Below are 17,815 nucleotides of genomic sequence, written 5' to 3'. Positions count from 1 at the left end.
ATAATTCGGGCAAGTACATTGAGACGCAGTCAAATGGATCCTCAGTTATCTGCGGGGTACCACAAATAAAACACTTTGTTTCAAAGGTGGAGATGCGATACTGACAGGCTATGTAGATACTGACTTAGCCATAAATGTTGACATCAGAAGGAGCATTACATGGTATGTCTATGCTCTAGGAGGTACCGCAGTGAGTTGGGTTTCTCAACTACAGAAGATAGTTGCTCTATCCACAACTGAAGCAGAATATACCGTTGTTACGGAAGCCATCAAGGAGATGGTTTGGCTCCTAAGTTTCTTGGAAGAGTTAGGCAAGAAACAAGAAAACAATGTCTTGTATTGCGACAATCAAAGTGCTATCCATCTAGCGAAGAATCCGTCTTTTCATTCCAGGACGAAGCACATAAAATTGCGATATCATTTTATCCGGTCTCTTCTGGAAGATGGATTTTGAAACTTGAAAAGATAGTGGAGCTCAAAATCCGGCAACATGTTAACAAAGACGGTGACTACGGACAAACTGAAGTTGTGTCCAGCTTCAGTTGGCATGCTAGAGTAACAAGACCAGAAATGTTGCTGCATTGATCGAGGTGTGAAGACAGATTAAAATCATCTTCAAGTGGGAGATTGTTGGTCAAACTTACAGGTGCCATAAATGGCAATAGGAGAAATTGGTTGCCAAATTGGTTTCCAAGCCAACAACCCAATTGACGGTGCATCTTTTTTTGAAAATAAGGAAAGCCAATTAAATAATTAGTTGGTAGAAATAGAATTTGGGGGGGGGGGGGCTTCTGCATCTATAAATAGCTCACCCCAACATGTTCTTAATTAATCTAAGCGAGAAACACAAAGAAAAGCTTAGAGAGAAAAGCTTAGAGAGAAAAGCTTTAGTGAGAGAAAATTGAGAGCAATTTTTAGGGTGTAATTGGGTTTTGAGTTGTGAGTTTTTTTTGTAAACACCTGCAAATTTTCTCCCTTTAGTGAAAGATCTGCAACAGTCTGGAGACGTAGGCATAATTAGCCGAACACCGTTATCAATTTCCCGTTTTATTATTCCGCTTTTATTTCGTATTCTCATTAATCTGGTTATATGGAAATTACTCGTTTAATTTCCCAACATTCCTATCATTCTATGCCGAAAAAGGTTGGTTTTTAAAATTTTATTTCCTTTCCTGATCTCTTAAGATATTACTGCCTATTTACTTGTTTCAACAGGCATCGAGTTGGTATGATTTCTGAGAACATATAAGGGATCTACCATGGTTTGGATTGTTTGTGACACATTTATATCTAGTTTAGAACAAATAGAGCTTCCAATTCTGATACAAAACTGAAAAACCTGCCAAGTCCACTTGAACTAGAACTCGATGATCATAGAAAGTCAACAATTTGAACCTACCTAAGTCCAACCTGAAACAACTTAGGTTGAATTGATGCAAATTTGAATAACCCAATCCCAAAATATCCAAACTTGAATAATCTACAACATTAAATTTCCAAAAGAGTTTGATTTGACCAAATAATTTTTTTAAATTTAATCTGATTTGGTTTCTAAATTAATTGATTGAATCCAAATCAAAATAACCCAAATTAGATACTAAAGCATGTAGTGATTAGGTGTAGCCAAGTATAAACTAGAGCATGTAGGGATAAGGCGTAGCCAAGTTTAAACTTGGAGCTGCAAATAACATGTAAACTGGTCCAATTTTGATTCATTTACAGAACAGTAGGAATATTAACAGAAAGTTCAAATGTTGCAATTTGGTATGATGCAGTAGCTGTGAAATTCCACCGAACTGTGATGGAAACTTTTTATGAGTCATCCAAGAGCCATAACAATGTTCAGTTCTTTTCCCATGCTATATCAGTGCTGCAAGGATTCCAAAAGATAACCTAACAGTTCACCATATTTCCACCTTTTAAATAGCATTGGGTAGTTTAACAACCTTGTTTCTTTCATAATTCCCTTCACCAATGCTAAGACCTATGGTGCCAATCTCCAAAAGATCAAATATTTACTAAAAAATTGTGTGAAGAATCTTGCTAATATAGTGGTTTTTGAAGATGATAAATATCTATAATTTGTTAATTTCATTACTTTCTTATGTTATATATATATCGGTTTCTGGTAGCCATGAGTGAGGTAGTGCTATGACCTTATAAGGTATAATTTGATGTCAAGTCGATTAGAGTCATTAGTCTTTGTAAGTTGGTCTAGCATGATCTTGTTATGAGTTGGCATTTTAAATGACAGAAATCCTTTTTTTTTTTGTTGCAGCTACAAACTACCAAATTCTTGTATGCATGTGCGGTGAAATCACTAATTCTAAAAGATAAGTGGCTTACTGATTCAATTGCAGCCGGTTCTGCGTTATCACCTGCAAAGTAAGTTCTTTATTATCGTAGTTTTACTTGCCACTTGTTAATTTTAGACTAGGTTTTATGATAAAATGACTGAGTTTTGTTACTGCAATTGCCTTTTTGAGATTTTAGCCTCATCTGGAACTTTAGAATTCAGGTTTAAGCATTCGAATGACATGTAAATTTATCATAGGTTGAACATAATTGCCTGGATTTTCAGCAACAACTAATAGTTTTATTAATTTGGACCAAGTAATAACATAATATAAGTAGGGGATCAAATTATGCAAAACTAAATCAGAGGGATTAAATCTTAAATTTCAGCATAATAGAGGGACTGTAACCGTAATTTGTTCTAAGTTAACTACTTTTTCCGGATGTTACTTTTGTCTATTTTTTGTTCCTTGGCCGTTCACTATGAAAAATTGGGGATAAATAGATAATAATTTCTTATACTTCCCTTCTAGTGAATGCTTCATTAGATTATTGAATTAAACTTCAGCTTTTTTGTGTGTGAGAAAACGCTTCAAAAAAGGATATTTGTCTTGGTGTTCATGACAAGGTTGCTATCGTGGGTATACACAAATATAATTTGCAATAATCCATGATAAGAAGCTGGAATTGATAATTGATTCAAAGTAAAACTTCAAATGTGCCATTTTCTAGCCTTCTAATCAATAATCATGCCTTTTTTCTATGTCATCTATTAATTTTTCACTTTTATTGTCAACTTCATTCCTCTATACTGTTTCTGATGGAAACTTCAATTTTTATTTGTTTTTCCTGCAGATACACGGTTCTGCTCAATCAACCAGAAACTACACCTACCAGAATTGGGAAACCTGTGCGTCATGATAACAGTGCCTATATTTTTAATGGCATAGGAGTTATGCTTCATGGGAAGCCTCATTTCTGCACCAAATTTGCAAAAGTAATCCAGGAAAATACTATTTTCAGTTTCAGGTTTTAAGGGAATAGTTAGTGCTAACACCTTGCTTCTATTTGACTATTCTTGTTTATTATTAAGCACATTATTTCAGTGGCTCCTTCATATATTATCGCCTGTTCTCACAAGTTTATCTGCTATTTGTTGATTCTTTCTTGGAGAACAGACGTGTAAAACAGTTCTTCCAAACACCTTTTTGTGTCGGTGCAAATTTATCTTCAAAGAATGATTCATATTTACAAGCATTATTGGTTTTAATGATTAAATGATGTTCGTTGGTTCGTATTTGAAGAATGATACTTTGCAGTTTACAATTATTTTCAGTTTTTACAACTGTAAGGCATTTAGGCGTTCTTGTAGGAGGGTTCAGTTTACACAGCAGTTTTCTAGTCTTATTGGGAACTTATAGATTCTTAAACAGTTGGGTTTTGTAACCAAATTTATATGTGCAAAGGTTATTGTTTCATCCTGGTTTGAGCTATGTTAAACAGGCCACTTTTAAAGATTTCAATTATATTTGATAGCATTGGTGTGCCATATTCCCATCTATGTACATGCATCATCATGCTACTGCTTATATTTCATCTACATTCGATAATCCAAAAGCCATTCAGAGTTCCGTGAGTTGCAAAAGCTTCTTTATAATTGACGTGAATATCATGTAGTAGTAGTGAGGTGCTGAAAATCTTGTAGATTTTAATATCCTTTTCTTTCTTCACTTTCCTCTAAAGTCTAATACTATTACCATTTTCTTTCTGGGTTGGCTAGCATGGAGGTGGACGCGTTTTTGGAACTCTTCTTTGGTTAATTCAAAATCTTGATGCTGAGAAAATATGCTTGGCTGTGATCGTTTCTGAAGGCGAGAATAGGGCATCTCGTCACCTACGACAATGTGCTTTAGAGAGAAAGATACCCATGATGGTCAGTGCCTTTTGGCCCCTTATACCTTCATTGTAAATTTATAATTGTGTACGACTGTCTGTTATCAAGGGAGGCCGGTGTCGTAACCATGGACTGTTTCACAGATTATATTAATCTCTTACAGAGCAACATCTTTTGCAAAAGATATTTAGCCGCTCCATTCAACCTTTATCGCTCTCTTCTCTCCTTGTTTTAATTTTCAGTTTTATGCATGTATTTATTGCAGCCAAGTAGCTGGATTGTAAGGAGCTTGTACTCGGGGAAGCTTCTTCCTTTCATTGAAAAAAGCAAACCACTTTGCACGCTGTCGTTGCTCCAGATCTTCCGGTTTCTGATAATCGGAGTCAAGAAATTTGATCTATGCCATCAGATTTTTACATCAGGAACAAATCTTCTCCTCGTAGCTCAAATTTTGAATTATTAAGGTGAAACTGTGATAGTGGTCCTCGGTCTTTAAGAGGAGTTTCTCGGAAAGTAACTGTTTCATCACTATAGCTGGCCTCGGTTTGATGTTGTGTTTCATCTTATCTCTCTATGCCGCTATGAGGCTTGATCCTAACCTAGGGTTCGGAACATGAATGTCAGAGCTCGATGATTGCAGCATCCATCTCTTTGAAATAGTAAAATATTAGGATTAACAGCACCATGTACGACGCTGAGTTAGGATTGAGGGTAAAGCTTCATTTTAGATGGTTCAAACCTTGTTGGGATTCAGTTAAGGTAAAAACACTGTCATCTCCTTCGATAAGAGAAGGGAAGCCATTAAATTTCAAAGAAGCTGCTAGTGTAGTTCTTCGTTATTTCAATCAACTGTTTTCTTTCAAATTGCTCTTTGCTGGTTATCCTGTAAGCTACTTCTCCCCTTTGTATTGTGGGCTACATTATATATAAGATGAAATCCCATAATAACTCTAATAGCCATGACCAACTATGCTTGCCGTCGAATCTGTTTTGCAGGGACCGAAACTGATCACCGGTTTGGCGAAACATTAAAAAAGGATTGTTCTGGCGGACTGGAAATTGTGAGAAGATATCTATTTCGTTTATGCGATAGGGGGTCACTTCTTGTCTTCCATCTTCTGCTCCATTGGAGACAACTCGCAATTTTCTAAATCTTCAAAATGCGGATGGATATCGACTGAATTGCTCATCCCCAATTGTAAGAGAAAACGTTTAACATGTGAAAAATTCTTTAATTAAACCCCTCTTTTTGCAATAAACCTTTTTATTATTTTTAATATTTTATAGTATTTCTAATCTTCCACGTATCTTAAGAGTTTATATTTTTTTTTCACTTGGGGTCTTTGATGGGAGATTTGATGCAAAATATTGTTAGAAATATATTATTTTTGGATATATCTTTCTTGCTTTTAAAATATATATGATATTTTTCAACTACAAATATCCTAACCACCAAACCGAAAGGGGTCACCATGATAGTAGGGCTTGTCATCCATAAACGTTGGATTTTGCTTTTATTTGTAACCATCCATTCATCCCAATCCACCAAATTACAAATATTATTGATTTTGGCCTCTACCATGAACAACCTCATGCAACAAAAACACGTTTCCGAAAAGAGTCTTTCCTCGGAGTATTTGTCGGAAAACACTTTGTTCGTTCCGAGTCCTTCCTGTTTTCCTTTGTTAACCTACAAGAACAATATTTGTGTTGTTTCATGCCATTAACAACATAATTGAAACAGCATTAGTACCATCACACATCATCTTCATGATTTACCTCTTAAGATTGGCATACATCACGATGTCTTCAAACCTGCATTGTCGCGTAAAACCGGAAATAAGCTATAAAATGAAATGTAACTGTTTTTGTGTGCACATTTTCAGGGAAATCCGAGGTCAATAGATTAACTCTGTAGATAAAAGCAAGTGGACGTCCATTCGTTATCATCGTAATAGTGTTGATGCCGACATATACAACAAAATATAATATCATCTGGTTTTGTTTTTAGCCAGAGACAGGTCGGAGATCGCAACATCATCTTCAAATCATTGTTTCCGAATATCACCCCAAAATTCCCACAATAGAAGAACAATATGTATAAGCATTCATGAAACATGTCTGGAGACTAAGAGCTCAGATGGTAACCGGGCCCCGGGCCCGTACGGGTTTAATTTTAATTTCTTTAAAAGATTCTGGCTGGAACTGAAGGAGGGCATATTAAGTTTCTTCGATGAATTTTATAATTTCGGGGAGATAAAGTCGAGTCTGAACCACTCATTCATTTCGTTAATACCGAAGAAATTAAACCCTCAATCTTTGGAGGAATACAGGCCAATTTCCTTGGTAGGAGGAGTTTACAAACTGCTGAGCAAAGTATTAGCGAACTGTCTTTGATCAGTTCTGGGGTCACTGGTTAGTCCTTCCAAGTTCGCCTTCATCCCGAGGAGGCAAATATTGGATTGTGCTTTAATCCAAATGAAATAATAGATTTGTCAAGGAAGAGTGGTAGGCCGGGGGTGGTCTTTAAAACTGACTTCAGGAAAGCATATGATACAGTAGACTGGGTGTTCTCATGAGAGTCCTAAATGAGATGGGCTTCGGCGCAAGGTGGTGTCATTGGATTTGGGAATGTATTTCCTCGGCCTCCATTTCGATTCTTGTTAATGGCTCCCCGACGGAAAGTTTCAAACTAGCAAGAGATATTCGACAAGGGTGCCCTCTTTCGCCACTGCTGTTCAATTTAGTTGGGGAGGCTTTGAATTTGATGATTTTAAAGCCGCCAAGGCTGGCTTATTGGCGGGCTGCGTAGTTGGAAAAAGTCCTTCGGCAATTGAAATTTTCCACCATCAATATGCCGATGACCTTATTATGTTTTGGGGGGCATCGGAGACTCAAGTAAGGAATGCCAAAAGAGTGCTTAGAACTTTTGAATTAGCATCGAGCCTTGAACTGAATTTGAAGAAGTGCGTGGTGTATGGAGTGAATATTGAGGAGAGGGAGCTGGCCAGATGGGCCAATATCATCGGGTGCTCGGTTGGAAAATTAACGTCAAGCTATCTAGGGAGACCCTCTTGGGGCAAATCGAAACTCCGTCTTGTTGTGGGAGTCGGTGATTGAGAAAGTCAGCAATAAGCTAACGGAGTGGAAATCAATCTCCCTTTCCTTTGGTGGTAGAATCGCCTTGATAAATCAGTTTTGTCTAACCTTCCCATATATTTTGTCTCTATTCAGGATGCCGACATCGGTTTACAGCAAATTAAACGACTTATTCTCAAGGTTTTTATGGGGCGGTTCGCAGAACAAGAAGACCATCCACTGGCAAAGTTGGAACGAAGTATGTAAGCTGGTGGATTTCGGAGGTCTTGGTTTCGGGGATCTGAAACAGAAAAGTTTCGGTCTTCTCGGGAAGTGGTGCCGGAGATATTGCAATGAGGTTTTGAGTCCTTGGAAGCAAATCATCACTGCTAAATATAACCTTGACCACAAGTCCATCCTTCCCCCAAATTCACAATCGCGTGGGGCTTCTTGGATATGGAGTGGAATTCTATCCACCTTTATTGGGAACGGAGTTGAGAAAAGTTTGAATGATTTTTTCCAGCTTCAAGTTGGTGATGGCAAGGTTATTAAATTCTGGCACGATACGTGGCTAGTAGATCGTCCCCTAAAAGAAGTGTTTCCTAGAATATTTGCTTTACCGACAAACAAAGAAGGTCCGATTTCGGATTTTGGGGCGAAAAGCGACACAGGGTGGGGTTGGAACATCTTACTCAGGAGGGCTGGTTTTGATTGGGAAAGGCATCAATGGGAGGGCCTTATCCGATTGCTTGACGGTTTTGAGTTTGTCATCACCTTCAGATTGGATGAAATGGCTTCGCTCAAGCGAATGGTCTATTTTCAGTAAAATCAGCGTTGAATTTAAGTTATCTTAGCTGGCAAGCTGATTTTAATTGGAAGAAGGTAGCCTGGATGGGGATTGCACCTTTCAAAGTGGAAGCATTTGTATGGAGGGTGCTTTGGCAAAGAGTCCCAGTTAGAGTGGAACTCGAAAAGAGAGGAGTGTCGTTGCCAGAGCTCGAAACTCCCGGAAACGGTGGAACATCTTTTCTTTTCCTGCTCGGCAACTTGGAGAGTTTGAGGAGCTAGCTTAGCTATGTAGGGAGTTTCAACTGTTTTCCCCCAATGATCCTATTAGATTTTTGCAGGTGTGGTGCGAATCACTTCCGAATAGCCAAAATCACAAAATTTCATAGTGAAGCTCAGCGGCCTTGAACCATCCTGAGAAATTCTCAGCTAGCTAAGCTAGCTTCAGGCTTCCCTTCTGGTTAGAAAGAGCTTTCTGCTCGTCTTGGTTATGGGGCCTCGGTTTTCTGGTCATAAGTATTGGATTCATTTTTGATAAAGTAAAAGAATTGGGACTTTGGACCAATGAGGGCAGCACTGAGTTTTAAGTTTCTGATGTCTCCATGTAAACTGTGCTCGGAGGCACTCTTTTTCTTCCATCTAGGGTTTGGGAGGTTTTTTAATGAGCGTCTTTCCCTTTTCATTCAGGAATAAAATGTTCTCTTTTCAAAAAAAAATGTCTGATCATGAAAAGAATAAAGCATGCAGAATGATATCAAAAGAAATCATGAACATCTCCTACAAATAAATTATATCTACAGGGTAACAAGGAGAATGATTATACAACTACGTACCATTACACCAAAATGTGGGGGTTCAAGAAGAGCCCAACATATCGGGCTTCCGTATCCAGTACTGTTGAAACCTCTGCTTGGCATATTCTTTGTAGTCAAAGTCAATTTCATTCACATGTTCCTGAGGAAGAAAAATGATACGATATCAAATAAGTAATTAGTTTAAAAATAAATAAACTCAAACCCCATGCCATTACATCAAATGACATCTCTCTTCTACTTCATTATCGAGAGCAAGTACCTGTAGGTTTGATCCCTTTTGGGTCATTGACTATATTTACATATCTAAACAACTTCAAGCATAGCTTTTTTATGGCAGGTTCATGTGCTCAACATGATGGATCATATGATAGCATAGTTGCAAAGAAATAAAAGTGAAGAAAAGATCAAACTTATAATGACCAATTCTGTGATAATCTGAGCCACCTCAAATCTTAATTGAATGTCCTTTTCAAAACAAAAGTTTCACTAAAATTGCAATTCACGATCATATAGATAGTCGAGAAAGGGAAGTGATTTGCAGGATATATAATAAGGTAGTCGAGGCACGAGCTCAAAGATTGCATTGCTGACACCAAGTGCATGCAGAATTGTCAAATGATTTTGAAATGGCAATCCTATGATAAGAAAACATGAGGGGTTCAAAATTACCGAAATTATTCCCCACACACCCCAAGTGAGATGACTTGCTAGAGTATATTTCTCAACATCTTGAAGCAGCTGCTGCACTTCAGAGTCTCCAGGTTCCTTACCTGCAATAAAAACAAGGATAATATCATGGGATCCTGACAATATATCGAATTCAGAGTTACATTGGCAGATCAAATTCAGATATACAAACTGAAAGACACTAAATTGGTTCTACAATTGCTTCGACTTTTTAAAAAAAAATTGTTGTAGAAAGCTGCCAACAATTAGGAGTTTAATTTCACTTGGAAGTTTATAAGTTTAATTTCACTTAGAAGTTTAATGTATATTATACTATTAGGATTCAGTTTCTTAGGAGATAAGATATAAAAGTTAGGAAGACGAGGAACCTAGTAGGACTCCAACTTGTAATCACAACCTATAAAACAGGTGGTGTTTTCTGTTTTTCAATGAGAATTTCAATCAGGAAATTTCTTTTTCTTCTCTTGGTTTCTTCCTTTTTCCATTCTCTCGACTGCTCACATGTGTTGAATCAGTCCTTTGTGTAAAAGAGGAAAGAAACATACCACTTCACTAGATATAAGCTAAATTGCCAGCAGAATAAAACTATATACGGTTAGACACGAATGCAGCTATACCATTCATACTTGCAGAAGAATCAAAATTGGAATAATTAGAAAATGAACTTTAAACAATTGCAACCACCCTGTGAACCATTGAAAAGTCGAATAATGTCATACAAGCAATAAACAGTTACCTGAAGAGTGCAGGTATGCACGCAAAAACCTTAAGCGCTCTTCCACACCTATGCATGCCACAGGACAATAAAATATTTTACCATTCAGGGAATATAATGCATCTTTTAGACGGAAAAATGAGATCCAAAAGGCTCACCTGGATATTTAGTATAATCCATAACATGGGGTGTTTCTGTGTGATAGTCAGCAGCCATCTCGCAGAAGTGGTTTGCAATATCAAAGGCAACAGGATTGTATGTTGCATACTCGTAATCCTGTATAAGAAGGCAGATAATCAACCACCATAGAATTATGTATTTAGTATTTCTATAGAAAACTGCCTTGGAGAAAATAGAATCGTCGATTGATGAGCTGCAAATTTACGAGTATGAAATTTCTATCTTCCTCTGATTAGGGGTGTAAATGAACTGAGCTTGAACAAACAAGGTAACGTTCGTGTTCGTTTGTTTATTTTTGAAGGTGTTCATGTTTTGTTCATATTCGTTTAAAATTTTTAATAGCATATTCGTGTTCATTTATTTATTTTTGAAGCTATTCGTATTCGATTACTTATTTTTCGCGAACATGTTCGTTTAACGTTCGTGAACATGTTTGTTTAGTGTTCGTTTATATGTTCAATTTTTAGCTTTTTACCTTTTGATTTGCAAGTTAAAGAAAAATAGTAAAATTACGCCACTAGTGCTAAGTTCCATAAGGTTCAAAGTTTAAACTGTAAATTTCATCATGTGTTCAATTTAATCCCAACCTCCACCAATATTTAAAATGTAAAAAAATGAGAAACATGTAAACGAGATTCTAAAAGAGTCATTAAGCGAGCTTGTTCATGAACATAAATGAACGAGTCAACAAATGAGCTTATAAGCAAGCTTGTTCATAAACATAATGAACCGAACACACTTATGTTCATGTTCGTTTGTTTATTAAATGAAAATAAAATTATGTTCATACTCATTTATTTAGCTTAACAAACGAACATAAATGAACGTTATACGAATGTTTCACGAACAATTCACCGAACGCTCTGTTCATTTACTCCCATACCTCTGATTACTTAGATATCTCTTTGCTAGATAAGTTACATGCAAGCACTGCTTACTCTTTCATGTAGAAATTAGCATTTAGTCAACAAAATTCATGATCAGGCAAGAGCTGCTTAGCATAATTTATGACCAAATATTAAGCAAGTACAAATCCTAAAGTTCAACATAACTCATTTTTAAAAAGGATGCTACGAGGCACTCTTGGTGGGCAAAGGTATTGTGCATTACAAGACAAATTCATGCAAATAGAGTGGTTTTGCTAATATGATAAATAAGGACCAAGATAAATCACCAATCTACTCAACTTAAGCCGAAGCAATCCTATACATGCAAGGACAAAATTCAAGATTAGATATACTCTCTTCGAGAGAACATCAATAATGGAACCATATGAGCAACTTATGATTTTATTACTGCTAGCACTACCAGTAGCCTTTGCTAATTGTTTGATGTTGATCGAAAAAATACAAAATTCATCTTATTCAAAGATTTGATATTGCTACCCTCCCATCAAAAGAATGCAACTAATAGCCCAATCCACTACTCAACCTTATATAAAACTTCCCACAAAGTAGCAATTGCTACCATGTAGTTTAATGAAAATATAAAGAGGTTCATATTACAATTACTATTAGAAAATTATATAAAAAGCAAGCCAGTTGATAGAAACTTACAATGATGGTTACTGATTTAGTCTCTTCATTAAACATTATGTTCCCATATTGTAAATCATTGTGGCAGTAGCCAATGTGTTGATGGCTCCCTGATAGTTTCTTTGCTAAAATAGAGATTTCCTCCTCATAAACTTCCAAGTGAAAGGCTTTGGCTTCTTCTAGAGGGCAAACTCTCTTGGCTTCCCTAAGCCAATTTCTGTAACATAACCAATGGCAAAAACTTTAAATTAATAAATGTAGCAAATAGATATGAGATCCATAATATTTAGCAGAATTCACCGAGAAATATTCAAATGTACCGCAATCTATCCCATAGCCAAACTTTCTTGGTACCAGGAAAATCAAGTTCATGGAACTCCCTCAATTTAGTTGCTATTAGAGCTGATATAGCTGGATCACGCAAATCAGATGCTGATAATGTCTGAAAGTCAATAAGGAAGAAAGAATATCAATACACATTTGATAACTACAACTGTTAATGGGAAAAAATATATCGAATGAGAAAATCTTGATGTTATTAATAAATAAGAAACCATATCAAACATGAAAATTTAAGGCAGTAGCGAAATATAGATGGCTGAAAGTTATTCAAAAGAACAACTTCTCTTAATCACAACAGTAGCATTTATTTTGGATGTAATTCCCAAATTGGATAGACAGGTAATAAATCATTAGGTAAATCAGATTAATGTCAAAATCTTTTAAATTAGCAGCTTGAAGAGCAAATCCCTTAATTTAAAATAGCTTCATGTTAATATCTAAACTCTAAAGTTACAATATGTGAAAAAGGCTGGGAGGGGAGGCAATATCAAAGTACCCGTGCATGGATGAACTCTTCAATTCTCCCATTGCGGAACCGTCCAAGCAAACGAGGTCCTTGTCCATGCTTCGACATAAATTCAAACGTCCGATCTCATCATCCCGGTCAAAGAAAACCTCCACACCCTCACCGTAATCCTAACTAAAACCTTCCGTGACACATCATCCGTCCTGGTAGGCCATTTTATCTGGAAGACCTCATTGGTCATTGCACCTTTAACAGGGATCACCTGCAAAGCTTTCGAGTCCACTACATCATCCCACTCTGATGCCATTAACTGAAGAGCATTCTTTACTTCTTGAGGCAACCTTGCCTCTTTATTGTCAACAACATTAGTTGCAGAACCCATAACAACAAACCAAACTGAATTCCACAAAAATATGCTCAAAGTTATTGATTGAACAAAATTCCAGAACGGGAATGGCAGCCTGGAGACAAACCAACACCAATGAATTAATAGTCAGAAGAGCTAAAACACCCCAAAAACCACTGCTTAACCTACTGCAGGAAATGATTCAGCATGTTCTTTAATAGAAACTAAAAACCAATTTAGCCAAACAAATTACAAACCACAATTTAGACATGAAATCTCTGCTCTTTATGTCTACGACTCTAATTGCAGCACCAGTAACAACACACCAAAACTATGTTCAAATTTATAGATTAAAAAGGTTCTGAAACAAGGGATGACCGACCAGTGGCCAGGAGACAAAACATAATCAAACATTACAAATCAAAACGTGCATAGTTATAGTTACATATTCCAGTTATGATTCAAGAACAAAGGGTTCAACTGCATGATCATAAACAGTATAAAGGAGCTTCAAAAAGAACGGTAAAGCTGCAAAATCAACAAACAGAAGCTAAATAAGACCCAAACATGACAATAACAAGGAATTAAAGAGAAAAAAAAAAGCAGTGATGAGAAAATGATCCCGTTCCTAACAAGAATAGCATGAACAAGTACTACTGAATTTAACATGCAAAAGAGATCAAAACGAAATTTAGTCGCACAAATCCATGAACATTAATAAAATATTACAGTTAATACATATACACACATTAATTACTTCAAATCTGACCTTGGGTTTGGTTTATGTATTGATTTATTCATTATTCCTTGATTATTATTTTAGTTTGCATCATTTTCTTTCGCCTTATGGCAATGTTTAACAAACTAAAAAACGAAACCCAAAAGAATACAAAACTGAATAGAGATCAACCAAAAGAAAATTTGAAAGAATAAAAAGATCATCAGCCAGAGATTAAATTAAATTATTAAAAATGATCCAATAAAAGGTTTTGACAAAAGAGAATTCAAGGGATTAATACAAATAAATAAAAGAGTAGGTAATTGACCTTACCTGAAGGGAGATGATCTTCCCTATTTGTTATCTAAATATTTTGAAGGGAGTGGATCGAAGTTGAAAGCGGTGGCCAAACGAAGAACCTACGTTGGAAAGGATTTGTACGGCCGGCACATGTATTTACTCGAACAACTCACACTTCATTGAGTTCGAGGAAAATATTAAAAAATATAGACAATAATGGATAATTATACCTATAATCACTTAACTATTATTTTTTTCATTTTGACAATCGATCTTTTAATTGAATTTATTAGGATTAAATTTATCCAAAGTTAGGATTAAATTAATAGAACACGTAAAGTTAGGATTAAACTAGTTATAATGGAGAAGACTTAAGATTTAGCAAAGAGCAGGAAGCAAATAAATTTGTGATACTTCAAAACCATTTGCAACATTTCATTATGTTTCCATCTCAAAACTCCGGAACATATGAACACGTAAACTTTTTTGCCTCTTGCTGCAGTGAATTAACAACACCTGTCAATTTAGCAAGAGTTTCATTGCTGATGCTCTTTGATTGACCATTTGCAGGATCAATCAGGCTCGTATGAATGCCACTAACTGTATTGAAGAAATCAAAGGACATCACCACTGACAGCTTATGAATCATACTAATGTGATTATGAAATTTCAGTAGCCGGATAATCTAGAGATACAGTAAAAGGAATAAAATTCAGTACAATAGACAAGTCAAAACGCTATTAATCCAGACAGTAGATATCAACAAACCTTTTAATTCTGAAGTTCCTGTTGATGAGACTTAATCTCCCCAAGTTTCTTGACTGTCAAATCATGCTCATCTACTTGTGGATCAGAAGGCGACATAGACTGACCATTGCCTGCTACTTCTGCACAGATCTGTGCAATCTGTGCTTGGGTTTCAGTAAATTCCTTCATTCTTTGCTTCTTCGATCTCAGCTCTTCCAAAACAGGTCTTATATAAGATATTGCTGCTTGAGAGTGCCCTTTCCCTTCTCAAATTGGAGAGATAAGCCACATCAACAGACAATATGAAGGGCAAAACAGCTATAAAGCAGATAAACCCCAACTAATGTATATTTTCTTAAAATTAATTTTACACATAATATAAGGCTGGTTATGCAGACCATATTATACTATTGTGCTCATCAGATGCTCTTAAAAGCAAAGATCATTTGTAGTTTCCATCCATGTCAAACATAATTATACACATAAAAGGTCAACTTTGAAATTATATTTGTTCCACATCTGAACAAGCAACATTTTCTACTATAGGAAAAGTAGTAGCAACAAACAAAATAAATGGCGGCTGCTTTAGGTACTTTCATTAACTATTTGTTTTTTCCGTCTTAAAGGCCAGTGAAAAAGAAAATTTATATATTAAATAAAAAGTAATTAAAACGTAAGAAAAAAGTACCACCAATCTTAACATAACTAGTTCATATAAAAGTCAAATTATGCATTTACTACAAAAATTTACTATAATGTTATAAAATGATAAATATCATTAACTTCTGTAACCAAAGCTGCAACCAAACATAACCTTAGAAAATGCAAGCTTTAGCGCCAAAAATAAAGGGATTCAAATTGTCATAGGAGTCTCAGTCTCTCATAGCCACATTTTCATCATGTTTATGGCTGTTGTGCAACATAAATTATGCATTTATACTACAAAAAATTTACTATAATGTTATAAAATGATAAATATCATTAACTTCTGTAACCAAAGCTGCAACCAAACATAACCTCAGAAAATGCAAGCTTTAGCGCCTAAAATAAAGGGATTCAAATTGTCATAGGAGTCTCAGTCTCTCATAGCCACATTTTCATCATGTTTATGGCGGTTGTGCAACATAATAAATGCTACTGTGGTCAATTACTATAAATATCAAACATGATATTTAATCACAAAATGAAGATAGCCAAAGACGTAAAATAAAAGACGGGTGAGTAAAATTCGACTCAACTCGAAAAAAATCAATTTTTTGACTCGATTAGATATTAACAAGCTGGACTTGACTCGTAATTTCATAAACTGGACTCGATTCGAGTTATAAAATAAAACTCAAATAACTCAAATTTTTTAGTAATTAGTGGATTGATTTTCAAGTTTGAATCATGTCCCTTAACTCTTCATAATATATGTATATCACATATAAAAAATATATATGTTTATCATATATGGATATAGAAAATTGTTCAAATTAGAATCAAATAGTACCATAACATTACAAATATTTACAATTAAATTTAAACAGAAACTCTAACAACTCAACTCAAAAAAAAAATTAAAATAAAATTTGAATTATAAAATAGAACTCGTCAACTCAACTAATTCAAAATTTTTTTACTTTGCTTGACTCAATTAAATACTCAGCCCTAGTAATAACATTAAATCATCTATCTTTTATGCAAGTCTACATTTTTTTCTTAATAATACCTAAACTGAGAAAGTGGTTTACTGCAAAACAAATATAATTACAATTCCACAACAATAACAAAGTTGGAAAGAAAAGAAAAGGAACAAACCCTTGAGAAGGAGAAGGAATGCTCTTCGAGGGCAGTGACAATGTTGGCGATTTCAGATTCAAATTGAGCCAAAGAGTGATGCAAATCAGCCTTGCTCTTTCTAGTCCTTTCCACCTTTCTTCTATAAATGTCCAAACATTCTTGCTCTAATTCCAATAGCATCTTATCCCTTTCTACATCACTTTCCCCTATTTCATCCCATATTATCTAACATAGAAAAACAACATTTGATTTGAATTTATTTCTTAGTCAAGAAAATTCAAAAACAAAATTATAATGAGTTCCAAGAAAAAAGGAAAGAGATGGAGAGCAAAACCTGTAATTCTTGATGGAGAGAAGCGCAAGTGGTCTGAGAACGAGGAGGAGAGAGCGACGGCGGCAACGCAGTCATTTTCAAAACAAGAAGAAAAAAAAAACAAAGAAATGATTGAAACCCTAATAACTGGAGAAATTTGATGGACGAGTGAGAAGCAAAATGGAAGAGTTACGAATCGGAGTTTTGGCGCGAAAATCTACGCCCGGTATTTAATTTTGTCTTTTTGGTGAAACCACTTTACTAGTTCCTATATTTTGTGTAGTTAGTGTACTTTAATATTTATACTATGTTTTATTCAATTTTAATCATACTTTTGTTCAATTTTAATTATTTTGAAACATTAAATCATGAGGTAGTGTGTTACATCATTATTTATGTGTAACTATTTTGTAATTTTTCAATAACTTTAGTAACTATTAATACTTTCTATAGTTAGCTGATAAAAAGAAAATCAACACATAGTTTAGTGATTAAATGTGTAGTTTACCCACAAGTTATTTTTAAAAATTTTATAAATATTCATAATTTTATAATATCTAAATTCATATGTAAATGGTTGTCTTAAATTTTGATTTCATTTTATATCTTATACTAAATTTGATTTAATATTCAAACATTATTTTTAATGTAGATACTATTTTAGGAATCATTCAATATTTAGATTTAATATATCTAAAAATTAAATTTAAAACATACAATAGATCTGAATATTTGAACATAGTTTTTTTATTATCAAAATTAATATATTAAAAACTTCGAATATAAAGGAGGGAGGTAAATAGATTATTCCAAAGC

At 35.0% G+C, this 17,815-nt stretch overlaps 1 protein-coding gene and 1 pseudogene across 1 annotated transcript; both read right to left on the bottom strand.

The window, feature by feature from the left end:
- Positions 1–5,968: 5,968 nt before the first annotated feature.
- LOC120115589 lies at positions 5,969–13,441 on the bottom strand (annotated as a pseudogene).
- A 1,206-nt stretch (positions 13,442–14,647) lies between these two features.
- Positions 14,648–17,185, bottom strand: LOC120115591 (65-kDa microtubule-associated protein 5-like). Its single transcript, XM_039136253.1, has 4 exons — positions 17,021–17,185; positions 16,705–16,911; positions 14,926–15,167; positions 14,648–14,842 (listed from the first exon to the last, which is right to left on the bottom strand). Exons 1-3 carry the CDS (start codon positions 17,093–17,095, stop codon positions 15,132–15,134), a joined length of 318 nt encoding a protein of 105 aa, XP_038992184.1. The 5' UTR covers positions 17,096–17,185; the 3' UTR covers positions 14,648–14,842; positions 14,926–15,131.
- Positions 17,186–17,815: the final 630 nt, after the last annotated feature.

Source organism: Hibiscus syriacus, unplaced genomic scaffold, assembly GCF_006381635.1.
Source record: "Hibiscus syriacus cultivar Baekdansim isolate YM2019G1 unplaced genomic scaffold, ASM638163v2 tig00110266_pilon, whole genome shotgun sequence".
NCBI classification, from domain to species: Eukaryota; Viridiplantae; Streptophyta; class Magnoliopsida; order Malvales; family Malvaceae; genus Hibiscus; species Hibiscus syriacus.
Note: the sequence above shows the minus strand (reverse complement) of the source record. Positions and strands in the feature narration are given on the sequence as shown.